Here is a 17495-nt window from a genome sequence, read left to right on the forward strand (position 1 = left end):
TTTGACATGTGTTTAGAACCTGTATCGAGAGGTAGACTAAAGAAAACCTGAAGTGAATTGACATTGTTATAATGATTAAATATATTTGATGATCTACGGCAACTAAGATTCACTTCTCACAAGATATATTACTACCTGTACACTAAGTTGTTGTTAATGTCATTGTTAATATGAAAAAATTAAGCATTTATTTTAAAAAGCAGCATCATACCCAAGGAAAAAAAAATCTAAGATGAGTACCGCATTGTGAAATAGTTTACATTTCTTTCACTGATTCTCTTTAAAAAGCTATTTAGCACCACCACATGGTTCAGCAAATATATTGTCAATTTAGGTCTATTTGCTGTTCCAGATGCAGTGTTAAGATCAATGTACATATTAAAACTTACATTTACCTATACACATCATCTACAACCCTGCTGTTCTTGAATGAAATTAAACAATTCTTTCCAGAAAATTGTTTAAAGAAACACTGTGATTTGACAAAGCGTGTTACAGATGACATAAAACTGAAATAGATAATTTCAAATAGTAAGGCTGTGGAAAGGCCACTGAATACCATTACCTTCTAAATAACCATTATCTTCTAAATAGCCAGCTCTGCCTTGTGTGAGTCTGGGGAACTGTCCAATTCATTTGAATTCTGAAGAATGAATAAAAAAATGGAATCCTTCCCTCTTCACATACTATATAGCAGGGGTCTCCAACTTCGGCAACTTTAAGACTTGTGGACTTCAACTCCAAGTCCACAAGTCTTCAAGCTTTGCTGGCTGAGGAACTCTGGGAGTTGAAGTCCACAAATCTTAAAGTTGCCAAGGTTGGAGACCCCTGCTATATAGTATGGGAAAAACAGATGCCTAACTCCACCCATAACTTATTTGTGTTTTTAAATCAGGGTGGAATAAAATCTGCAAGAAAGTAATCTATCAGGAGGGAGGAAGCATCTCAAATGTTGTTGAAAATGTTGCATGGATTTTGAAGTTACTGCAACGACAGCTTGTCAGACAATTTCCAGAGCATTCTCAAAGGCCCCCATTACCTTTTGCCAAAGTAATCTGACTGCACTTCTTGCACCCACCATCTTCTTGATCTCTTTGGAAATTGTTTGTAATAGGGTAATTGAGAAAATAAGAGAGGAGGACAAAGTACATACAAGTGCAATTAATTAATGCATGCTGGGGAAAAGAGCAGGGACAGAATACAGAGATCTGATTATTTTGCGGGAAAGTGCGATAGCAGGAGTCTGCAACCTTAAACACTCAAAGAGCCATTTGGACCCGTTTCCCAAAGAAAAGAAAACACTGGGAGCCACAAAACCTGGGTGGGCGTGGCCAAATCGACATCACTCACTCCCACCCAGTCACATGACCTCCCCCAGCCACACCTACCTAGGTTTTGTGGCTCCTAATATTTTCTTTTCTATAGGAAAACAGATATCGCTCTCGCTCTCTCTGTGTCTCTCTCTGTCTCTTTCTCCCTCTCTGTCTCTCTCTCTCATCCGTCTCTCTTTCTTTCTCTCTCTCTCTCTCTCTTTCTGTTTCTCATCTCTCTCTCTCTCTTTCTCCCTCTGTCTCTCTCTCATCTTTCTTTCTCTCTCTCTCTCTCTCTCTCTCTCATCTCTGTCTCTCTCTCTTTCTCATCTCTCTCTCTCTCTCTCTCTCTCTCTCTCTCTTTTTCTCGTGTGTTTATGTGTGTTCCCTCTTGAACCATTTCCAAAAACAGGCGAGGGTTGGGGTGGGTTTTGTTTGCTGATGTTGCTCTTTCTTCTTTGGGTACTTTTTACCATATGATTTAAATCAAGTGTCATTTCAGGTTTACAGTTAAATGAAGCTCTTTTGTCCCCCTGCCGTAGCTCCCTGTTGACTGAACCCACCACTGGCTGGCTCCGCCCTTGCCCTCCCAGTCACTCCTCACCTGGTCTGAGTAGCTCCTCATCCCGAGACACTGGCCCGGCCCGGCTGCAGCCGATGCTCCACGTCGTAATGGGCTCCAGGAAGAGGAGGGGACACAGTCTCCCCCATTGTGAAGCACGCTAAACTTGACTATGCTGTAACAGCAGCGGGCAGGCTATGGAGCAGTGGCGTCGGCTACAGCCAGGCCAGGCTAATGTCTCGGAGCAGAGAGCAAGTCGCACTTCTCCCTGAGAGACCGAAGTGCATGCAAAGCACCAACAAGGGCCAGAAGAAGCACCCACCAAGCACCTGCAAGTACAGGGGCGCTTTGCTCCTGCTCTGGAATATGGAACAAGTCTCCATCCCCTGCCATCACCCTTACCTTCTCATGCCAGGCAAGTGACTGGGAAGGGAATGGGAGAGGCAGGGCCAGCCAGTTGTGAGTTCAGCCAACAGGGAGCCACAGCAGGCGGACGAAGGAGCCGCATGCAGCTCTGGAGCCACATGTTGCCAACACCCGTATGCCTGCAATAGACCAGACCAGACCATGCAATTTTTCACAGCATCTCAAATAATTCATTTCATCTTACCTGAATGCTTCAACAATGATCCTTTCTGGTAACTTTGGCGCAACAATACTGAAAGCTTTTTTGAAATCTTCAAAAGATAAAAATCCTTTACCTTGTTGAAAAATAAAACAGAAAAAGGGAAACAGATTGAAAGATGTTTAGTTGTACATTCGTAAACCAAGACTGAAAACTGCAATTGTTGATCCACAAGAAATGAAGAGCTTCACAATATTTTGGAAAAAAATAATGTAAACTTATGCTTTTTAATAAAATTTGTTAATCAAAAAAAGTTGCTATCACAATCCTTCTGATTTTATATTTTAATTGGATATTATTTCTAATCTTGGTACCTAGCTCATTAACTAAAGGTAAATATAGAGTTTGAAAAATCAGACTTGGGAGAATTATGTCCAATCTGTCCACAAGATAGAACAAGTAGTCCTTGCTTAATGGCATTAATTTTATTTATTTATTTATTTATTTGTCACAACAGTATATATAAGCATAAGCATGAAATAACTATACGATATATAAGCATATATATAAGCATAAGTATGTAATAACTATACGAAATTGGATACAATCAAAGTGAACATTAGGACAGGAACAGTAGGCACATTGGTGCCCTTACAGACCTCTTAGGAATGGGGTGAAATCAATAGTAGACAGTTTTTGGTTAAAGCTTTGGGGATTTTGGGAAGAGACCACAGAGTCTGGTAGTGCATTCCAGGCATTAACAACTCTGTTACTGAAGTCATATTCTCTGCAATCAAGATTGGAGCGGTTCACATTAAGCTTAAATAATTGGGACAGGAAACTCTGTGGCTAAGCAATGTGGTTGTAAAATGCAATGTCATGTGACCATTCCAACATAACAGCAGTTATGATAGTCCCAGTAGCAATCGTTAGGTGAATCCTGCATGGTCCCGGCATTCTGTGGTCATATGATCACCATTTGCGACCTCCTTCCAGTTTCCCCATTGACTTTACTTATCAGAAAGCAGTGAAGGTTGCAAATGATGATCTTGTGACTGGGGTATGCTGTGATGTCATAATTGTGAGACACTTAGCCAAGTGCCAAAATGACAATCAGGTACCCTAGGGGGTGTTGTGACTGCCGCAACTACGAGGACCTGTCATATATTGCTCTTGTTCCATGCCATTGTAACTCTGAATGGATTACCTTTAAGTGTCTCAAATCCCACCCAAACAAGTCCAGAATGCAATTTGCCTTAAATAATTGCCCTGTAATAATATTGATGATAGGAGAAAGGTTTTTATGCTGCCCTAAGCTGTACAGAAAAAAGGATATAATTAAATTATAATAGCAAAACGTTTTATTAATCAGATATTCAACTGAAGTTATTCCACATTGTGGGAAAACTTACATTGTCTGTCAAAAGACATGAATAATCGTCTTATTTCACTATGGTAAAAGTTTACAACCTTCTTTGTAGTCATAAGATTTAAAAATTCTTCAAGTGATAAACCTAAAAAAATAGGGTTATGGTTAGGCATGTATTAACAGAAGTAAATAATTATTCTTTCAACAAATAAAAATCAAGCAGGATAATAGTCTATGTAATCTTCTTCATGAGTTTTTTAATTTATTTATAAAATTTATATGCTGCCCATTGTGCAGTTCAGGTGACTGAAATTCATTGCAACTTATTCCCCATTGTGTACACAGGATTAATGCATCACAGTATATACAAATATAAATATATATGTATATAAACTTAGATAAACTAAATACTAATATATTGACTATGTGTAGTGTTTCCAAAATAAGTGTTTCATATATTTGCTAGAGAATACCATTTATCAGACACCTATGTATAATAGCAATTCAAACTAACTTTATTATAAAATATGCAAGTATATAATGAATATTCTTAATTTAAACTAAAACATTCTTATAAAAATTAATAGACTACTCATGACTACATTGTAGTAAGGTTTGTGATCAAATCAAAATTAATAATTACAAAATTAATAATTATAATAATTGCAAGTATATTACATAAATAGGAAAATTGATTCCTTTTTCTGATGACAAGAACATATTGACTCAAAGTTATTATTACAAGTTCTCACTTCCCATGTAGATAACTTAAGTGCCTGCTGGCATGTTAGAAGAAAGTTGGGACCAAAAATCCTATAATAATATGAAAGTGAAAGTTAGTAGGAAGATTTAATTAAAAAATAAATAAAATGTAAAAATTAGCTTTAACTGAATAAAATGTGGATTAGTGGAAATTTTTAATAAAATCAGTATAAAAGTAGGAAGTCATAAATATTTTGCAGCACACAAGAAATATGAACTGAACTGTTATCCATCCATCCACCTTAAAATCTTGAACCAAAATCAGTAGTTTCATTTCCATATTATATTATTTCAACCAATTAGAAACATCACATATGATTATTGTTTCACTAAACTGTTAGCAACATTATTCCCACAATTAATTTATAGAAATGTCATATTTACAAATAGATTTCTGGTTTCCAGAATATTAATATCCACAATATCCACAATATTAATGTGGATATTAAAGCAAACTATTTTTTCTATTATGAAGTAACCAATGCTAAAGTGAATTGCAACTGACTGAAATTTTAGAATGAATCTTAGATAAAGAAAAAATATTTTGCTAGCTAAACTATATATTAATCTCATGAATTTAATATAGGGCAGAAATATATAAATAACAGCTTTTTGTGCTAATTACTATCATTAGACAATAATAACACATTATCAGGCTAAAGATAATCAGGGCCATTTTTAAGGTTGAAGCATAGATTTATTCAAGAACTCTATATACAAGAATCTAGTCCAGGGGTATTCAACCTTTTTATACCTACCACCCACTTTTGTATCTCTGTTAGTAGTAAAAAATTTTAACTGCCCACCGGTTCCATAGTAATGGTGATTTATAAAGTAGGTTTGGGGAAGGGGCGCCAGCTACCAGCTCTGCTTGTCTGTTACAGCTGGGTGGTGTGGGGGGAGATGCGCGGGTTATTCTGGGACGACGCTCTTTTGTTTGCGGTTGCACTATAGCGTCATTTAGTTTTACTTACGTAACATGAACTTATGCACGGGTGATACAAATAGTATATTTTCAGAAATTTAAATGATCACGGGGAATTTTATGAAAACCTAATGAAAATGTTTTTAAATAATGCTATGACAATTTTTTAAAAAGTCAATTAATTTTTTTTTTTAAAAAGGGAAGTGCTTCAGTATCAGACAAAACCCCTACCGCCCACCATGAAAGCTGGAACCCCCACTAGTGGGCAGTAGGGACCAGGTTGACTACCACTGATCCAGTCAATTAATCCAGTCAGCAGTAAATTGGCATTAGATAAGGGTCAACAGAATTTAAGGCAGGGCTGGACTTGGATCTCTTACGACAATGCAAGGACTCTAAACTAATGATGTGTTTAATTCTGCCCCACCCCAGCTCTGCCTGCTCTTTTCCTACACACATTACATTTATTTATTTGTGATTGATTGATTTTTTTAACCCAACTTTCTTTCTTATTTATTTTCTTCACTTAAATATTTGTAAATCAATTTAATAATTTATTGAAATATGAAGAAAAGAACCACTGATGGAGCAGATTTACCCTTCACTATTGCAGGGCCTTCTTCCCAGTATGCTCAGGACACTAAGAAATAATCTTGAACAGATCTGGGCAATATAGAAGGAGCATAAAGACAGGAATCCCTGTTGCTTAACAATATTAGGTTTGGCTCACAGTCTGAAGCAATAATTGAACTATGGTACCAATATGCAATTTTTCCACCTTCCATATTTTTAATGTAAACTATCACAACTAAACAAAATGAATATTTGCAAGTTGACGTCCAAAATGGGTCTCCATTATTTAACAAAATAACTACATCAACTTTTCAAACTCTCTAGTTTTTGATTAAGTTCTTTATCATCAGCGCACAATAATGGATTTTCATGCTTATATAATACCAAATGGATTTTGTTTCACAGAGGCCATAACTGAATCTGCTTCCACCTAAAATAGAAAAAAAATAGTATCATCAAAAAAACAAATCCCTTAAATGCTCACCTATAAATCAATTCTTCTTAAGTATTAGGATAAATACATAATTATCTAATTAAATTTTTATTCCACTTTATTTTTGATCCACTTCCTGTTTTCCTAACAATCATCCTAAGAGAACTCAACATTAAGAGCAAAATCAACGTTTTGCACGCATGCACACCAGACACTAGAAGATCAGGTGGCCAGTGTGCATCGGAAACCGGAAGAGTAGCCATTTTGGCCCTCAGTGCTGAAAAAGTTCACCAACACTGTCCTAATATCTGTAACACCAAAAGCTTTTGGCATTACCTCCTCAGAATTCTGATCCACCCTAAGGTAGTCCCAAACCACAGTGCTTCACACTGATTTTTTGAATCTGGGAGTGATTTCTGCTTTTTTTTTTCCTCCGTGAGTTGCGCTTTTAATCTCAATACTCCTCCAAACCAGCCCTCAGCTTATGAATGACACAATACTAGGATTCAGTTGGAAACCCCAATATTAGAATTTAAACAGCTTTTGTCTAGTGAATGTAATTGAAAATAACCTAGCCTGAGATTGGACTTTTAAGTCCAGTAAAAGACAAATGCTTACACAATATTCTAAGACACTGGCTGAAACCATCAGAAGTTCAGTCTTTTACATTTATATACAGGAGTGAATACAAATCACACAGCAATAACATTCTTCTCTTAGCGCAATTTGTCTCATGATAACTGATATTTGCACTCAACGTTATAACCTATTTGTCAGTATAACTGTCTTTTTATTTAACAGAGGGAAAAATCCTGTATAGTTATAGTGACAACAGTGGAATAAAAGCCAAACAAAACTGAATTTACCATAGATCATATTGCAGTAAAGATAAATGGCATTTTAAAGTACAGAAGCAGTCTGTCTATGGGGATTTTAAGCCATCCAGGTCATAGTTGTCTCAAAGGTGCTTTTCAAAAGGCACCTGGACTGTTTTTTTCTTAAGGAAAAAGAAGACATTTCACTTCTCATCCAAGAAGCTTCATCAGTTCTTGTTCTTTTTTGTCAAGAAAAAAACAGTCCAATTGCCTTTTGAAAAAAGCACCTTTGATACAGAAGCAATCCTTTTGATCTGTAAACCAGATTGCTTCCACCACCTTTGAGAGGCAGAGAAGTGTCTCTCTTCACTCTTTGTGGTGCTGTATAGAGTTTGTGTTCTCTCCCTACAGTAGTGGTTTTCACCTACCTTCGCTACCAGCTCAGAATTGTGAGAGTACGTGCGTGCTTGCTTCACTCGCGCACAGTGCTTCTGCGCATAGCATCCATGATGACGTCTGGGTGGGTGGGCAGAGCCTCCCACCGCAGTTACCGGTCTGCCTGAACCGGGGCGAACCAGTAGAAACCCACCACTGCTCTCTACTAAAAAGCTTATAATAAGAGTTACACTGGGTAAACCTACTGAATTCTACTAGCTTTGGGAGGCTGAAGCTTAGAACAAGGGAAAGTGAAAAACCTATCTGCAATATCTCAAAAAGATAGCAAGAACCAAATGTTTTATATTTTTAAATAATTCTGAAAAAAATGTTCTTTGAAAACTTCATATTAATAGAAATTATTAAATATCTTGTGTTCAAGATATTGAAACAATAAGCCAATCCTCAATATAAGACAAATTTCTTGAGTGTCCAATCACACTTGGCCAATAAAGATTTCTATTCTATTCTATTCTATTCTATTCTATTCTATTAGAAATAAATGGTACCTTTGAGGGCTTATAGCCAAACAGCATCACTATAGCAACTTTATAGTCTTCTCGGTTTAAGTATCCTTTGTTGTTTTCATCACATGCTTCAAAAGCCTAAATAAAAAATAAGGATAATTAGGATTTTAAAAGCTCACCATTACTTATCCTGATGTACACTAGAGCTGTGAAAATCTTTCAAAATGAGCTTCAGAACATACAATAACATGGTGTTAAAACTTTTAAAGTAACGAAATCTTTTTAGTCTTAGTAACTGCTTCAGAAACTGTTCCCAATTGTATGTGTATGTTTATGCATGAAAGCAACAGTTATTTCATCATAATTTTAAATTCATTTATTTGTAAAGGAAATGTTTAGTTTGCAAGATGGTTTTATGACTATCTTGCAAACTTAAACAGCTCCAATTTAAAATTTGAAATTTTATTGTCTGTAATATATAGTGCTATGTATACATTAGATAACCCCTGTTCTGTGGGTTATTGTTTCAGAAATATTTCCTTATCCAAACAGACACCCAAATGTCCATGGGTGGGCAAAAAAGCAGTGCAAAAAAAAAAAAAAAAAGCAAAGTTATAATCGGAAGCCAACATGAGTTTGTCAAAAACAGACCATACCTTTATCAGATAGACAATAATCTAGACATAGTAAAACAATTACTTATGAATGGCCCAACACAGGTATTCATAGGACATAACTGGCCAGTCCAGTGCCAAACTACTTACCTTTTTTCCTGCCTCTTCCTACTCTCTTGAGCTTCCTTTCTAACTCTGTTGTCTTCCACACTTGAAACTATTTTTTTAACAAAGCTAATAATGCAGTGAATTTGTCAGTCCCAGCCATTTAAGACCAATAAAAAAGAGTTTATAATGAAGATTCACAATTTGAATATCTTTCCTCAAAAAATTGTACCTTTTTTTTCAGCAGCTGCTAAAATAGTCACAAAATAAGAAAATGTCAAAGCAATTGGATAATAGTACGAATGCGGTTCAGAAATACTTTGATATTCTTTGAAAGTATATGAAAGAGGTTAGAGAAAATACCCATGAATCTAATAATGCTATATTTCTCATTAAATAAAGATCTCAGCCTCTTTTAGTTACAGAATCATGCAGCAACATGCCTTTAAAATAACCCGAAGAGGAAAGAAAAATGACAAATTGCCTACTGATGATCACTAGAAGCACTTTGTGAAGAAAACTATTAATGAAATCCATGAACAAATTATCAGGTCCTGAAAACATACCAAAGCTACTTCAGAATCTTTGAATAATGATTAAAAGGAACAACCAATAAGCTCTGTTATTTTAAATTCTAGATATCAATTACAAAATACATTAGAGATTATAAGACTTTTGGAAGTGAGCATAAAGCAATTATCACATTCCAGACAACTAGAAAAATGGATCTAATTCTAGCTTTCATTGAAATTTTAATGTCAATATTAGTACAATCCATAAGCAAACTTCTTATCTGGCTAGAATAAAACTTTTAAAACTCCCATAATGCATGTCTAAAATATAGCATCAGTACATTATTTATTTATTTATTTATTTATTTATTTATTTATTTATTTATTTAGATTTTTATACCGCCCTTCTCCCGAGGGACTCAGGGCGGTGTACAGCCAAAGTATAAAAACAACACAATGTACAATTAAAACAAAAACTTAAAACAAACATAATCCATAAATGGCCGAAATTAAAACAATCAAATTTAAAAACCCTTAAAATTTATAAATAATAACCCCGATTAAAATTATTTAGAATTAAAAGTTTAGAATTAAAAATTTAAGCCAGTCCCGCTTGAATAAACAAATGCGTTTTCAGCTCACGGCGAAAGGTCCGAAGGTCGGGTAATTGGCGCAAACCAGGGGGAAGTTCGTTCCAAAGGGTAGGAGCTCCTACAGAGAAGGCCCTTCCCCTGCGGGCCGCCAGCCGACATTGCTTGGTGGACGGCACCCTGAGAAGACCCTCTCTGTGTGAGCGTACAGGTCGGTGGGAGGCATAAGGTAACAGCAGGCGGTCCCGTAAGTACCCGGGCCCTAAGCCATGGAGCGCTTTAAAGGTGGTAACCAAAACCTTAAAGCGCACCCGAAAGACCACAGGAAGCCAGTGCAGACAGCGCAGGAGCGGTGTTACCTGGGAGCAGCGTGGGGCTCCCTCAATCACCCACGCAGCTGCATTCTGAACTAACTGAAGCCTCCGGGTGCACTTCAGGGGAAGCCCCATGTAGAGAGCATTGCAATAATCCAAACGAGAAGTGACAAGAGCGTGAGTGACTGTGCATAAGGCATCCCGGTCAAGGAAGGGGCACAACTGGCGGACCAGGCGCACCTAGTAAAAAGCTCTCCTGGAGACGGCCGCCAAATGGTCTTCAAACGACAGCCGTCCATCCAGGAGAACATCCAAGGAGAACACCCTTTCCATTTGGGCCAATGACTCGCCCCCAACAGTCAGCTGCAGTTGCAGCTGACTGTACCGGGGTGCCGGCATCCACAGCCACTCCGTCTTGGAGGGATTGAGCTTGAGCCTGTTTCTCCCCATCCAGACCCGTACGGCTTCCAGGCACCGGGACAGCACTTCGACAGCTTCGTTGGGGTGGCCCGGGGTGGAAAAGTATAGCTGCATGTCATCAGCGTACAGATGGTAACTCACCCCGAAGCCACTGATGACCTCGCCCAGCGGCTTCATATAGATGTTGAACAGGAGAGGCGAGACAATCGACCCCTGAGGCACCCCACAAGTAAGGCGCCTCGCGGTCGATCTCTGCCCCCCTGTCAACACCGTCTGCATCCGGTCAGAGATAGGAGGAGAACCACCGATAAACGGTGCCTCCCATTCCCAAACTCTCCAACCGGTGCAGCAAGATACCATGGTCGATGGTATCAAAAGCCGCCGAGAGATCTAACAGGACCAGGGCAGAGGAACAACCCCTATCCCTGGCCCTCCAGAGGTCATCCACCAACGCGACCAAAGCTGTCTCCGTGCTATGTCCACACCGGAAGCCGGACTGGAACGGGTCTAGATAGATAGCTTCATCCAGGTACCGGGGGAGCTGCCATGCCACCACACTCTCTACAACCTTAACCTCTACAACATTAATTCAGATTAAAGTTTATTCAGCATATATACCATGCCCATGGTATCACATAGTACAGAAATGTGTACTTGATGATCTTTGGTGATGCATCTGTCCTGGTTGATCTCTCAATCATGATGTCTTTCTGGACTAACTATTGGCTTTGGGATTATGAAAAATGGCTCTGCAGATCCCTCGGTGAGGTCAGTATAAGGTTAGTATCAGTATAGGGTTAGTAAAATCAGTAAACTGATGATGATTCTCAGTCTCAGCTCCTGTTCAACCAAGTAATGTTGTCAAAGTCTGGTCCTACTTCTTGGAATCTGTGATAATCTGAATTGAAACAACAGACTCAAGCTCAAATCTGATAAGACCAAGTAGGTTCATGGACCTTCCATTCCTGGGGATTTTGTAAATTAGTTTTGAATGGAATAATATACCTCTGTATATAACTGATACACAATTTGGGGAACTTCTTGGATTCACTGTTCCTGCTTAAGGAGCAGTTGCAGTTGTGGTCAAATCCACTTTGTGCACCAGTTGAATCCATTCTTGAACTGAGGGCCCTATTCACAATCATTCATGCATTATTCACCTCTCATCTGGATTCTGGCAATTCACTCTACTTGAGGCTGCCCTTAAAATCGATTTGGAAATTTTAAGAAAGTGAAGAAAAAGGCAGTACAAGCAGATTATGATATGTCCATATAAAAGTCTCCACCTCTATCAGCAGGCTTCCAGGTGCAATTCAACATGTTGATTGTCATATATAAAGCCTTTTGTCTTGCTGTTGTTATTAGCCGCGAAGTTGTGTCCAACCCATCATGAGCCCGTGGACAACGTTCCTCCAGGCTTTCCTGTCCGCTACCATCCCCCGGAGTCCATTTAAGCTCATGCTGACTGCCTCAGTGACTCCATCCAGCCACCTCGTTCTCTGTCGTCTCCTTCTTCTTTTGTCCTCAATCTTTCCCAGCATTAGGCTCTTCTCCAGTGAGTCCTTCTTTCTCATTAGGTGGCCAAAGTATTTCAGTTTCATCTTCAGGATCTGACCTTCTAAAGAGCAGTCAGGGTTGATCTCCTCTAGAACTGACTTGTTTGTTCGCCTTGCAGTCCAAGGGACTCACAGGAGTCTTCTCCAGCACCAGAGTTCAAAGGCCTCAATTCTTTGGCGCTCAGCCTTTTTTATGGTCCAACCTTCACAGCCATACATTGCAACTGGGAAAACCATAGCCTTGACTATACACACTTGTTGGCAGGGTGATGTCTCTGCTTTTTAGTACGCTGTCTAGATTTGCCATAGCTTTCCTCCCCAGGAGCAAGCGTCTTTTAATTTCTTGGCTGCAGTCCCCATCTGCAGTGATCTTGGAGCCCAGGAAAATAAAATCTGTCACTACCTCCATTTCTTCACCATCTATCTGCCAGGAATTGAAAGGGACGGATGCCATGATTTTAGTTTTCTTAATGTTGAGTTTCAAGCCAACTTTTGCACTCTCCTCCTTCACCCACATCAAGAGGCTCTTTAGTTCCTCTTCCCTTTTGCCATTAGAGTGGTATCATTTGCATATCTGAGATTGTTGATATTTCTCTTGGCAATCTTAATTCCAGTTTTTGATTCATCTAGCCCTGCCTTTCTCATGATGTGCTCTGCATATAAGTTAAATAGCCAGGGCAACAATATACAGCCTTGCCGGACTCCTTTCTCAATTTTGAACCAATCAGTGGTTCCGTGTCTAGTTCTTACTGTTGCTTCTTGACCCACATATAGGTTTCTCAAGAGACAAATAAGATGGTCTAGTATTCCCATCTCTTTAAGAAGTTGCTACAATTTGTTGTGATCCACACAAAGTCTTTACCATAGTCAATGAAACAGAAGTAGATGTTTTTCTGGAACTCCCTAGCTTTTTCCATGATCCAGTATATGTTGGCAATTTGATCTCTAATTCCTCTGCCTCTTCAAAATCCTGCCTATACTTCTGGTAGTTCTCGGTCCACAGACTGCTGGTATGTTCAAACTACCGCACCCTAGCAAAGTTATGCTCAAAATCCTACAAGCTAGGCTCTAGTAGTATGTGGGCCGAGAATTTTTATGTCTTAGGCTCTGTTATTTGAGGGACTATTTTTTCCCATGGCTTTTGCCTATTTTTTTCCCATGTATTCCTCCTAATTGCAGGAATTGGGTATGTCTAATTTAATGAAAATAAGGACTAGGGATGACAGATAGCTGTACTCCAATATCTAAGGGGGTGCCTCAAAGAAGGGGTTAAGCTATTTTCCAAAGCACCTTAAGGCAGAACAATAAGCAACAGATGCGAACTGCTAACCAAGAAAGCTTGCCTTCAGAAGTTGTGGCTACTCCATCACTGGAGCTTTTCAAGAAGAGATTGGAAAACCACAAAATGCTAAGGATTTGCTGCTTGAGCAGAGGGGTTAGACTAGAAAACCTCCAAGGTCCCTTCCTACTCTGTTATAATCTACAGTATTAATCTGACACAGTTGGCATACTTCTGGTCACAGTTTTCAAGGGTGCCTCTCTTGTTGCTTCTCTCTCTCTCTCTTGCTGGATTTGATGGAGCAGAAATACATGTAACAGGGGAAAGGCAGTCTCATAATTTATCTACTCGTGCTACATGTCAGGCTTTCCAGGGGAGAACCAGCAGTTCGTATTGCACTTGGAAACATAAAAGGTAAAGGTTCCCTTCACACATATGTAATAGTCGTTCACGACTCTAGGGAGCGGTGCCCATCTCCGTTTCAAAGCCAAAGAGCCAGCACTGTCCAAAGACATCTCCGTGGTCATATGGCTGGCATGACTAACCGCCAAAGGCACACGGAACACAGTTACCTTCCCACCAAAGTGGTTCCTATTTTTCTACTTGCATTTTTTACATGCTTTTGAACTGCTAGATTGGCAGAAGCTGGGACAAGTAACGGGAAACATACTGGGAGCTTAAGGGCATGCTGAGCGGCACTCATAACTGCCTATCCCGCTGCATTCTGGACTAGCTGAAGTTTCTGGATATTCTTGTAAGGCAGCCCTATAGGAAAGTCCATTGCAGGATCCACTCCGTTGGTGACCAAGGCAGTTCCCTCCCAATCTGGGAAAGGACACAAGTACACAAGACGAAGTTGTATTTTGGCATGTATTTGGGGAAAGCTTTTTTTCCCCCCAGTGTTTCCTTGGAATGTATCCTTTGCAGGTTGCATTAGGGGTCTTTAGCAGTTGGGGGATCTTTAGCAGGGGTGAAATCCAGCAGGTTCTGAAGAACCGGTAGCGGAAATTTTGAGCAGTTCAGAGAACTGGCAAATACCCCCCCTGGCTGGCCCCAGAGTGGGGTGGGAATGGAGATTTTGCAATATTCTTCCCCCAGAAATGGGGAGGGAAAGGGGATTTTGCAGTATCCTTCCCCTGGAGTTGGGTGGGAATGGAGATTTGGCAGTATCATTCCCCTGCCACGCCCACCAAGCCACGCCCAAAAAACCGGTAGTAAAAAAAATTGGGATTTCATCAGCGATCTTTAGACGAGACGAGACGAGACGAGACGAGACGAGAAAACACAGGGACCTCGATGATAATAAAAGCCCCATTTAAACTACCTACTTTAACCCATCGCTTCTTGCGGTATTTCTCGGCTGGGCAATCTTTTGATTTCGCCGCTTCTTTAGGAGCCGCGCCCATTGCCAACATTGCAAAAGCGCCTCCAACTTGCAATGAAGCCTCCCTTAGCAAAGGAGCAACGCTCTCCCTCCACTTCCCCCTCGCGATCAAACCGCGGGTTTGTCAGCGGCCGAAGGCGTGAGAGAGCCCCATTGGAGGCATCGGGCGGGAAAAAGCTTCGTACTCGAAGAGTCCTTGATAAACGGCCCAATCATTGGCAGCGACGGGGATGTCAATCATGGAGTCCAAGGGGAGGAGGCTTTACCCGGAAGAGGAAGTTTGTCTCTCTGGTGCGGTTTTTTCTGTTTTTAAACTGTTTCGCTGCTGGACTGCAGTTCACTCGCAGAAGCCGCCAGTGAGGAAGAAGTTCCCTCCTGGGGTGTTTTGGGGAGTGATTTTTTTTTCCTGTTTCTTTCCTTCACATATTGTTCAGGTTTGATTTCTAGTGCGCAGCGCTTCCTTCCTTCTCTCTTCTATGAACGAGTCCCCGCGATCATTTTCTGGCTCGGTGTTACGAAGCGTGCGACGTGGATTTAAGTATATAGAAGTGGGGAACGGTTTAAAAACCACTGAATTCGGAACGTCGAATTATCCTCATGTACTGTCTCCCGCCCAGCGTATTTTATTAATCGATTATGGTTTGCCCTTAGTGAACTATAAGGATATAGAAAACGAGTTTGCCTGCTACAGACTTTATTTAGGAACGGAGGGTATAGAGAAGCAAATACTGTTGAATTCTCTTTTCTGCCCCTGAATGGGAATGTGTGAAAGCTGAAGGCGCAGCGTGGTTGCTAATTGACCGAAGGGGCTTCTGCACTGTGAGAAGGTGGGAGAAGTCGTCTCCTCCCTCCTTTGGATTTTCCTGGAGATCTGTCCCCTTTTTTCTCCTCGATATAGGATATCATGTCTCAGGAAAGTCAGCATGGGAAATGGACATTGTCCAGTAGTGAAGACAGTATGGACGAGTTAGCTGATTCTGAGAAGCCTTCTACCTCTGTGAGGCAGAGAGGCCAGGAAAGTAAAAAGAGTGGCCACTCTTGCTCGGAGGCAAGGAAAGCTGCTTACAAGAGAAAAATGTCTCCTCTGAAACATGTAGCTGGAAACTTTCCACAGGAGGCGGCCTCAGATCAGAAATTTGCCCGGGAAGACTTTGGCTGGTGTCTTTCCAGTAGTGAAGATGAGGATCTTAAAACCTCAGGTGGAAATAGAGATGCAATAACTACAGTCAGAAAAGCAGGGAGTGGTACACCCATGGAGCTACCAACAGCTTGTAAGATTTCATCAAGTCACAAGTCTGCAGACCCATCTGAAGTGCAGGACACATGGGATCTGTTGAATGGGCAGAACCCTTTCAGATTCTTCCTCACTAAAGTCAAAGGAATTGAGTCAAAGTACAATTCTGGAGCCCTTCATATAAAAGGTAAGCAATATCGAGGCAAAAATACTGTGAGAAAATGTGCCTAAGCATGTTAGATGCTTTGATTTTCTTAAACAATGATACATGTTCTAGCTGGCATATAAGCCATGTAATACAGTAATTACCTGAGACCCTAACATTTACTCAAGTCCCCTATTTGTTAATTTAAAAAATAATAATAATTTATAAAAGATGAACGGAAAGCTAGCATGCTGTGGAATATCAATCTCCATAGTTTGCATTTTCAACAGTGCCTCTGGTATTCTTAAAAACTAAATTGGTAGATTCTGCAAAATGTGCCTACTGACCCAGAAAGAATGGAAGAGCTTAAGAATTTCTTACATAATTATCAAATTGGCTTCAACCAATCAATCAAAAGGCCCCGAAGATTTCTGTGCTTTACGACTGGCATTGCAAAATACAAATGAACTCAATCAAAAATAATAAAAAATAATAGATTTGCTATATCTTGCTTGATATCTGTGATGGCTTGTTTTTGTAAGTCATCCTTTTTAAAATGTGTTTATCCAGATACTAAACATATATCTTAATTTAGTGCCTTCCGTATTTTGCTCCCAGCATATGAAGACAGATTCTGTTCTTATCTATATCTCAATTGAATATTTTGCTAGAAACACTCAAAATAAGAAGGGCCAACAAGTCCAAGTTCTAATATTGTTGAAATTATGGCTGCAAAATCCTTGCCAAGATGTATTGACATATTCTTTTGAACCTGTAACTTAAACTGTGGCTATTCTGATATTCCTAGAAATTAATACTGAAGCTGAACATTGTAATTAGCTTTTTTAGTTATGGTTTAAACCAAACCAGGACCAGAAACCATCAATTTTATTTTGTTTAAATCATGAAATGTAAGCGAGCTGCATTTTTTCCTAATTTGGATAAACCAGGATATTGCAATTAGTTGAAAATAGACCTAGCTACTTTTAGTTGACTACAGTGAGGGAGGCTGTTTAGTAATAACAATAGCACTTAGACTTATATACTGCTTCATAATGCTTTACAGCCTTCTCTAAGCAGTTTACAGAGTCAGCATATTGCCCTCAACAATCTTGGTCCTCATTTT

General features: G+C 39.6%; 2 protein-coding genes across 6 annotated transcripts in view; one reads left to right on the forward strand and one right to left on the reverse strand.

The window, feature by feature from the left end:
* EFCAB11 (EF-hand calcium binding domain 11) overlaps positions 1–15186 on the reverse strand; it is a 91158-nt gene extending 75972 nt beyond the window's left edge. For 3 of the 4 annotated variants that reach the window (XM_058162531.1, XM_058162532.1, XM_058162530.1), the window contains exons 1-5: positions 14935–15176; positions 8259–8354; positions 6451–6496; positions 3850–3951; positions 2483–2573 (exon numbers count right to left, since the gene is read on the reverse strand). In XM_058162531.1, coding sequence (XP_058018514.1) covers positions 2483–2573; positions 3850–3951; positions 6451–6496; positions 8259–8354; positions 14935–15021 — 422 coding nt within the window. In that variant the 5' untranslated portion in view covers positions 15022–15176. Of the gene's footprint in view, positions 1–2482; positions 2574–3849; positions 3952–6450; positions 6497–8258; positions 8355–14934 lie in introns of all 4 variants that reach the window. The other variant, XM_058162529.1, reaches the window with a different exon arrangement.
* Positions 15187–15314: 128 nt separating this feature from the next.
* Positions 15315–17495, forward strand: part of TDP1 (tyrosyl-DNA phosphodiesterase 1) — a 36599-nt gene continuing 34418 nt past the window's right edge. The window contains exon 1 of one of the 2 annotated variants that reach the window (XR_009152639.1): positions 15315–16411. Coding sequence is in view for 1 of the 2 variants with exons in the window: in XM_058162528.1 (XP_058018511.1) it covers positions 15895–16411 (517 nt within the window). In the remaining variant the exon portion in view is untranslated. The remainder of the gene's footprint in view (positions 16412–17495) is intronic. The other variant, XM_058162528.1, reaches the window with a different exon arrangement.

This window comes from Ahaetulla prasina, chromosome 1, assembly GCF_028640845.1.
Source record: "Ahaetulla prasina isolate Xishuangbanna chromosome 1, ASM2864084v1, whole genome shotgun sequence".
NCBI lineage: Eukaryota > Metazoa > Chordata > Lepidosauria > Squamata > Colubridae > Ahaetulla > Ahaetulla prasina.